The 8991-nt window shown below is 41.3% G+C and overlaps 1 protein-coding gene across 1 annotated transcript; it reads left to right on the top strand.

The window, feature by feature from the left end:
* Nucleotides 1-3127: 3127 nt before the first annotated feature.
* Nucleotides 3128-6539, top strand: LOC130601893 (transcription factor RFX3-like; the record flags this gene model as incomplete). The annotated part of the gene is made up of 4 exons (XM_057414294.1): nucleotides 3128-3249; nucleotides 4881-4993; nucleotides 5804-5919; nucleotides 6385-6539. Coding segments are annotated over 4 exons (506 nt in total), but the record flags the coding sequence as incomplete, so codon positions are not given.
* Nucleotides 6540-8991: the final 2452 nt, after the last annotated feature.

The raw sequence follows: 8991 nt of genomic DNA, 5'->3' as shown, positions 1-8991 counted from the left end.
CCAAAGTGGTGGAAATGGACATTTAGCTGTCATAGGAGTGTTATAGAGCAGTCAACAGCATATAACTGAGTTCATTGGCTGTTTTCAGCCCGAATTAAATCCCGTTGAAGTACACACCAGACTTCCCCATCTTCCTGCGTTACCAAGTACACCCAGGTCTTTGAACAAAAGCAATTCCAGGAGTGGGCTTGCCTTTACCTGAAGTAGTAATGACCCAGACTGTCTTCCCCAGCAGATTCTTTATGTGCACCACAGGAACTCTATCACCCTCTACAGTACCTCTGCATTGCCAGTTGCTCTGCTTCCACTGCTGCAACCACCCCCACAGGGCATTTGCCACCATCCATGAGTCAGTAGAGAGATAAAGTACTGGCCATTTTTCTCATTCAGAAATGTCCAAGGCCAGCTGAATGGTTTTCACATCTGCAAACTGACTCAAGTTGACTTCTCCTTCAGCAGTTTCAGCAACTTGTCATAGGGGACTCCATACAGCTGCCTTCCATCTCCAACGTTTTTCCACAACATGGCAGGACCCATCAGTAAACAAGGCATATTGATTTTTACTTTCTGACAGTTTATTATATGATGGGGCCTCTTCAGCATGCATCACCTCCTCCTCTGGTGACATTCCAAAATCTTTGCCCTTTGGCCAGTCCATGATGACTTCTAAAATTCCTGGATGACTGGGATTTCCTATTTGAGCTCATTGTGTAATTAGTGCAGCCCACTTACTCCATGTAGCATTGGTTTTCGTGATGTGAAGAGGAGGCCCTGCCTTTAAACAGCCCAGCCCAGGCAACCGGGGTGCCAGGAGGAGCTGTGCTTCAGTGCCAATCACTTCTGGAGCATCTCAAACCCCTGCATAGGCACAGGTTCTTCTACTTTCAGCAGCCTCACAACAGAAGGGTCCTCTGAGAGACCAGGCAAAGTGGACAGCTGCTTCATTTCCTCCATCTCCAAGGCAGATATACCAAAAGTCCATAGGAACCCTTTTGGTTATTGAAATACCTTAGAAGGTCTATGCCAAGAATGCACGGAAACTCTGGCCAGTCACAGTGGGGTGCTTTTGCCACTCCTTCCCAGTCAGGATGATTTCAGCCTCCAATACAGTCAGCTGCTGAGATCCCCCTGTCACTCCAGAAATACAAATGGATTCCACCCCTTGATAACTTGATGGCATTAGCCTACACTGTGCACCGGTATCTATTAGAGCCTTATACTCCTGTGGGACTCATGTGCCATGCCATCTTATCCACACAGCCCATTAAACCTGATTGTCCCCATTTTCCTGGCTGTAGGCAGGGCCCATCTAATAGTGATCATAAGATTCTTCACTTACTTCTTGTACAAAAGGAGTAGAATTCCTTTTCATAGGAGTAGAAGTAAAATTAGCTCTTTCATTGCCCACAAGAGCCTGGAGCAGCAGTTTTCTTGGGAGGATCCCCATTCACCATTGTTTTTCTTTGCAGTTCACGCACCTACTGAAGTAGGTTTTCCATCCCACTTTCTCATGTCTTCTTCATGATCCTCTGGGTATCATCATTGTGACAAGTGACTATTAATCCATAAAAATGAATGCTTATCAGAAATACGTTTTGACACACTCTGATCTGATCTGTTATTATCTCAACCATTTGGGCCCCAGGTTGGGCACCATAAAGGACTGTTGTGGTTTAAGCCCGGACAGCAACTCAGAACTACGCAGCCACTTTCTCCCTACTCCCCCTTCCTCCCCACCCTTGGGTGGGATGGGAAAGCGAATCTAAAGAATGTAAAACACATGAACTGAGATAAGAACAGTCCAATAACTAAAATACAAGAGAAAACTACTACTACTACTACTAATAATAATGATAAGGGAAACAACAAGGGGAGAGAATATAAAACTAAAAGTGAAAAGGGGAAAAAAAAATACAATAAACCTTGTGCTTGCAGCCCAGAAAGACAAACATATCCTGGGCCGCCTCAGAAGAATCATAACCAGCAAGTCAAAGGAGGTGATCCTGCTCTTCTGCTCTGCTCTCATGAGACCTCACTTGGAGTATTGTGTGCAGTTCTGGTGTCCTCAACATAAAAAGGACATGGAACTGTTGGAATAAGTCCAGAGGAGGGCCACGAGGATGGTCAGGGGACTGGAGCACCTCCTGTATGATGACAGGCTGAGAAAGTTGGGGCTGTACAGCCTGGAGAAGTAAAGGCTGCATGGAGACCTCATAGCAGCCTTCCATTATCTGAAGGGAGCCTACAAGGATGCTGGGGAGGGACTATTCATCAGGGACTGGAGCGATAGGACAAGGGGTTATGGGGTCAGACTTAAACCGGGGAAGTTCAGGTTAGGTATAAGGAAGGCATTCTTTACTGTGAGGGTGGTGAGGCACTGGAATGGGTTGCCCAAGCAAGTTGTGAATGCTCCATCCCTGGCAGTGTTCAAGGCCAGTTTGGATGTAGTCTTGGGTGATATGGTTTAGTGTGTGGTGTCCCTGCCCATGGCAAGGGGGTTGGAACTAGTTGATCTTAAGGTCCTATCCAGCCCTAACTATTCTGATTCTATGATGCACGATACAACCGCTCGCCGCTCGCTGACTGATACTCAGCCCGACCTGAGCAGTGAACTGGGTCTTGTGGGTGACTCCCCCGATTTTATATACTGGGCATGACGTGCTGTGGTATGGAACTTTGGCTAGTTTGGGTAAGGTGTCCTTTCTCTGCTCCCTCCTGTCTTCTTGTGCCCCTCCTCACTGGCAGAGCAAGAGAGCATGAAAAGTCCTTGATCAGGGTAAGCACTGCTTAGCAATAACTAAAACATTGGTGTGTTATCAGCATTGTTCTCAGGCTAAATCTGAAACACAGCACTTCACCAGCTACTAGGAAGGAAAAAAATAACTGCTACAGCTGAAACCAGGACACATTTTTCCCATTTTAAAAATAGAGTTATATTTTCCATTCTACAGTCAGTGGATTGCTAGTGATCTACCTTTCCTTACTACAGTTATTCTGATTTTTTTTTCTTTTTTGTGAACTAGCATAACTGTATGTCGAGACATAGAAATCAGGCAGAACAGAGTGTGATGTCGCACTTACAAAAAAGTGAACATAAAGAATAATTTTATATTTGATAATTTTGTAGATACAAGCCTGTGCAGAAAGTGGATGGAGTTACAGATGGTTTCACAGGAAGTGGTCAACAGGCAGGCGCATCTGCTGAGCAAACTTTAATTGCCCAAAGTCAACATCATCAACAGTTTTTAGGTATGATGTTTTATACTGTTGTAAAAATAAAATAAACTCCATTATTGCCTTGAACATCAAGTCATATAAATACAATAATTATTTTAGTTATGTTGCCCTGTTCAAAACTCTCAATGATAGCAAAAGAAAATGATACTCATAGAAGCTATATCTTCTGTATTGTAACACTTCTGTAATGATCTTCCACTTCTGTAATGGTTTTCCACTTCTCAAGTGTAAGGTGTACCGCAAAATGACACTCTGTGCTTTGACTCCCGTCTCTACAGGATCCCAGATGTAAGCATCTTATGTAAATATACCTTGCAAAGGGATTAATGTGTTCATCAAATAGACCATCTAGTTCTAAGTCCTCTGCTTCACTTCTAATTACAATAATATCCTCAGGGGCGATCTCAGTTCCCACAGGACTTACCTCCCTGGCAGTAGCGGAAGCTCTCTAAACCTATGATAGTTTGATAAAAATCCTCAATCAGATCATCAAAATTGGTGGCAATGATAACATGAGTATTTAAACTCTCATTTGTCCAATAAGGTTCAAGAGCTGTCTTAGATCGTTGTTTAATATGCATCATAGAGACATAAAAGAAAAACTGTGAAAAATCTACTTGCATGGTAGATTTAAAATATATTGCAATGCAATTGCAGTGAAGCATTTTATACAGAAATGCATAGTGAAAATCTTTCCCTAGGAGTTCATCAATTTCCACTGGCTTCCCTTTTTTTTTTTTTGAATATGCACATAAATTTGGATTATATTTCTGCTCTGCAGTTGTGTTGACCATTGTCAAGGTGTATTGAGTTTGTGCTGCAACATTATAAATGGAAAGATACAAAGAGTTTAAAACAGAAACCCAAGGTTTGTGTTTAGAATGTGCATTTTGTACATTCATTGATGTAGCTAAGCATAGTAATTTCTCAGATGTAGAAGCAAGTGGCAATTTAGTAATTTACTTATGTAAAAAAAGCTTATTAAATGTGTTATTCCAATAATTTTACACTTAGTTTCATCTATTAGGATTTTGAAGCACCACATCTTTTGGCCTAAACTTGCTGTTATAGAAATCATTGGGAACCTTAGACTACAGTTTACATGTTTTTGAATTTTCCCTTCTATTGTCCCTCTGGTTGACAGTGTATTTCTTGGAAATATTTATGAGGAATAGTTAAAGCAAATGTTGGCTACAGTTGAAAGTCTTGTAAATTTCAAATAAAATGCTTCTGGATCTACTAAACCCTATCATTCATGACAATGCAAAAACTGTTCAGTCGATCAAAACAAAACCTATTATATGAGGCTCTGACATGCTGACATGAATATTCTTCTTCATCCTGTCTTATTCAGAAAATGCATCTTAGCTTTTTTTATATACCGATACAATATGTATGTGAAGCAGTTTTTATCTGCTGTCAAGAATAACTGAAAATCTCCTATTGCTTAAAAAGTAGCTATCTATCTGGTTTGTTCACAATTTTGTTTCAACTTTAAAATATATTATGTATAAAAGACATTCCTCTGGGCATTATGACCTTCTAGACTTTATTTTTTTACATCATACTTAAATGTTTTCTAATCAAACTGTAGATGGCACCATTCACAATTGCTTTCTTCTGTTATGTTCTCATGGAAACAGATGCATCTCGAGTACTTCCAGAGTTTGGAGAAGTTGAAATATCTTCTCTACCGGATGGTACTACCCTTGAGGACATAAAATCACTGCAAAGTCTTTATAGAGAGCACTGTGAGGTAAGAGGAAAGAGGCATTTCACATAAATCAGTCTTTGAAAATTCATGTCTTCCACTGAGATTAAGCACAACAGGATGACTGACACAAAACACATTACAGCTATTCCACTTGTATCTGATGTGCTCCTCAAATATTTTGCTTATTCCCTCAGAAAGAACGTTTACAAAAAGACATTCTGGAATTTCTCTCTTTATAGAAGAAAATAACATGTAATAGAATACCAATACTGGAATATATTTAAGAATTTTAGATAAATTGAACTTTAGATAAAATATATAGAGAGTTGTTTATAGGAGTTGAAATCAGATTAAATTATTGTTTCTAATGATGATATTAAAAATAAGCTCACTTTTTTCTTCAAGTTTTAAAGAAGCGTACTTACTTATGGACACATTTCATAGCGACTAAAGTGTTTTTAAATTATTGCTGAAGGTGTTTTAAAACATGTAGTGAAGTAGCAAAATTCATGAAAAAGCAAGATTCCTTTGTGTTTTTAATAGTGTTGAAAGTTCTGGTTAGGTGAATTCACCCGATATATGTGCTTAGGCTCTTTTCTGGAGGCTTCGTTGTATTTGCACGTGTCCTGATCTGAGTCTCTGTACACACTAGCATGGACAGTTTGGAAAATTTGTTGATAAAAAGTTATTGGAAAGGTTGTTATATGTTAATTTATAAGCATACCTTTTGCTATTTTTTCTGCAAAATGACCAGGGGGGAGCTATATCCCTGGGAAGGGTTTGGGGGGGGGGGGGGGGGGGGGGGGGGGGGTGAGATAGAAAATTATTTGCACTTGTTTTATATTTTTCTAGGCAATAGTGGATGTTGTTGTGAATCTTCAGTTTAGCCTGATAGAAAAATTGTGGCAAACTTTCTGGCGCTATTCTCCTGCTGCTCCAGCTGGCGACGCAGCTATTATTGAATTGAGGTCAGTAAATGTCTCTTTTTGTTTACTGTTCACCATCATAATAAAACAGCAGGAGTCAAATCAAAGAAAGCTAAGAACCTTTTTTGATATCATTAGTTTTTCAGGTTAAATTATGTTGTCTGCTATTTGACATATAGCCTGTCAGTATATGTCAAACTGCGGCCTTGAAAAGATTGTGAATACATCTATTTTTTAATTTGCTTGGATAACTAAAATCAAAATATCTTTTCACAAGATACTGTCCAGTTCATTTAAATTGCAAGGGCCTTTTTTATTATACCTTTGTGTAATTTATGGACTGGAGCAGAACTTTGGAGGCTATTTTTCCCCGGATTCATATGAAGAAGTTTGAGTTTCAGTTGGATGTAGCAGAGACATTTTTAAGTTTTTATTAAATAATCAATTTCAAAATCCATTGTACCTTTCTTATCATGCATTTTCATTTGTTGCATTTATTCACACCAGCAATCTGAGTGAAATAGAAAGTCGACTTCCAAAAGGAAAACTGATTATTCTGTGCAAATATGAGGCTATTCTGAAATGGATGGGTAACTGTGACCATGTGATGTACCAGGCTTTGGTGGAGATTCTCATTCCTGATGTCCTTAGACCTATTCCTAGTAAGTTAAAAATAGTTATCATTTCACAAGACTGTGTTGTGTTTTGCTTTGTTTTATTGTTTTGTTTTATGTGGCAATTTTTTTTGTACCTCACATAACATTTTGGGAATGATTTGGAAGGATGTAAACATAGTGTGTGTCATCTTTCCTTAATCCTGTTGAGTAGGAAGGTGTGCTGGAGCTGATGTAAGCATTGTGTGTAAAGAGGAATGGATATTTCACTTCATTTCGGAAAGTCTCTAGAAGTTTTAAGAATATATTTCTCTATGGAATATGCCTTTGTCACTGAAAATTCTAAGTTTTTATTAATTTGAAGATAAAAATGGGTTCCCTCACATACTGTCTCTATTCTACCAGACAGCTGTGAATGCACTATGGCCCTGAGCCTGAGTGTATTAATGTCAGACTTCACTCCCAACTCTTCTAATTCCTCCACTACTGAGCAGTGAAGATGGGTTGGGGAATGGGGGTTGCAGTTAGTTCATAACACTTCATCCCTGTTTCTACTCCCTCCTCACACTGTTCCCCTGCTTCAGCATGGGTCCTTCCCAAGAGCTGCAGTTCAATAACTGTTCCAGCATGGGTTAATTACACTGGGTATGGTCCACAAGGAACAGACCGTGCCAACGTGAGTTCCCCACAGGCCACCATTCCTGCCACAAGCATGTTCCAATGTGGGGTCCTCCAAAGGCTGCAGTGTGGATATCTGCTCCGACATTGTCATTCATGTTCTGCAGAGTTACTGCCTGCTTCACCATAGGCTGCAGGGGAATCTCCTCCCCCTCCTTCATCACCGACCTTGGTGATGATCTGAAGGTCCTTTCCAAATCTAACTATTCTATGACTCTATTCTATGTCATCCATCAAGTTCCTGGAATGCGTAGAAGACTGCTTCCTCATACAAATGTCAGATGCGCCAAACAGGAATGAGGCAACGCTGGACTTGCTACTCACAAACCAATAAAACCTGCTTTGTAAATATCTGGGTTAGTGGTAGCCTTGGCTGCAGTGATCACAATACTGTGGAGTTTGGGATCCGGCTGAGCATGCTGAAGGTTAGTACCGAGACAAAGGTTCTAGATTTCAGAAGAACAAACTTCAGCTCACTCAGAGCTCAGTTGTGAGGGAATCTGTGGGAAGCTTCCACGCAGGATAAAGGAGCTAGTGAGTGCTGGGAGATTTTCAAGAACGCTCTCCTGGAAGCACAAAAGCAGTTCATCCCCTTAAAAGGTAAGGGAAGTAGGCAGAGCAAGAGACCCCCTTGGCTTAACTGCAAGCTTCTGAGTCTACTCAAAACCAAAAGAGAAGTGTAACAGATGGAGAAGCAAACGGATAACCATTGAGATCTACAAGGGGGTACAGAGGCACAGTTAGAAAAGCAAATGCTCATCTCTAATTGAAAGAGGCCAGAGATGTCAAAAACTACAAGAAAGGGTTCTTCAGGTACATAAACAACAAGCAGAAACAGAAGGAAAATACTGTCCTGCTGTTAAGGGGGAGAGTGAAATTAGTCGCCAACAATGCTGCAAAGGCAGAGGTTCGCAATGAATGACAGGTTCACCTCTGTCATTACCAGCACTGTTGAACCCCAGGCCTTGGGAACAAAAATCCAGGTTAATGAAAACACAGACCCACCATCAGTGGAGGAAGAGTTGGTATGTGAACCATTACAGGAGCTTGACCCCTACAAATCGGTGGGCCCTGAAAATATCCACCTGAGGGTGTTAAGAGAGCTGGCTGATGTCATTGCGAGGCCACTCTCCATAACTTTTGAGAAGTCATGGAGATTGGGGGATGTCCCAGAGGGCTTAATGTCACCCCCATCTACAAGAAGGAGGATCTCTAAACTGGTTCTCAGAGGAGGATCCAGAAAATTATAGGCTCATCAGTCTTACTTCACTCCCCAGGAAGCTTATGGAACGAATCCTCCTGGGGGCTATCTCAAGTCAAATGAAGCATGTGACTGGGAGAAGCCAGCATGAATTCACCAGGGGCAAATCATGCTTGACAGACCTGATCACCTTCTATGATAAAGTGACCTGCTCGGTTGATGTGGGGGAGTGGTGGACATTGTCTACCTGGATTTCTCTAAGGCTTTCAATCCAGTTTCCCACAGCCTCCTCATAGAGAATCTGATACGTTATGGTATAGACAAGTGGTCTCTGCAGTGGGTGGGGAACTGGCTGACAGGCTGCATCCAGAGGGTGGTGGCAAATAGCTCCTTTTCAGACTGGCGACCTGTCACTAGTGGGGTCCCCCCGGGGATCAATGCTGGACCCAACGCTGTTTAATACCTTCATAAATGATCTGGAAGATGGGCTCAAATGTATCCTGACCAAGTTTGCTGATGGTACCACACAGAGTGGGGAAGTAGATGCTTTGGAAGGGAGAGCCACCCTGCAGGGATGACCTGGAGAGGCTGGAAGAGTGGGCTAACACGAACTTTATGAAG

Source organism: Pezoporus wallicus, unplaced genomic scaffold, assembly GCF_028554395.1.
Source record: "Pezoporus wallicus isolate ANWC-B61680 ecotype Strahan unplaced genomic scaffold, APGP_CSIRO_Pwel_v1 contig_13027, whole genome shotgun sequence".
Lineage (NCBI taxonomy): Eukaryota > Metazoa > Chordata > Aves > Psittaciformes > Psittacidae > Pezoporus > Pezoporus wallicus.
Note: the sequence above shows the minus strand (reverse complement) of the source record. Positions and strands in the feature narration are given on the sequence as shown.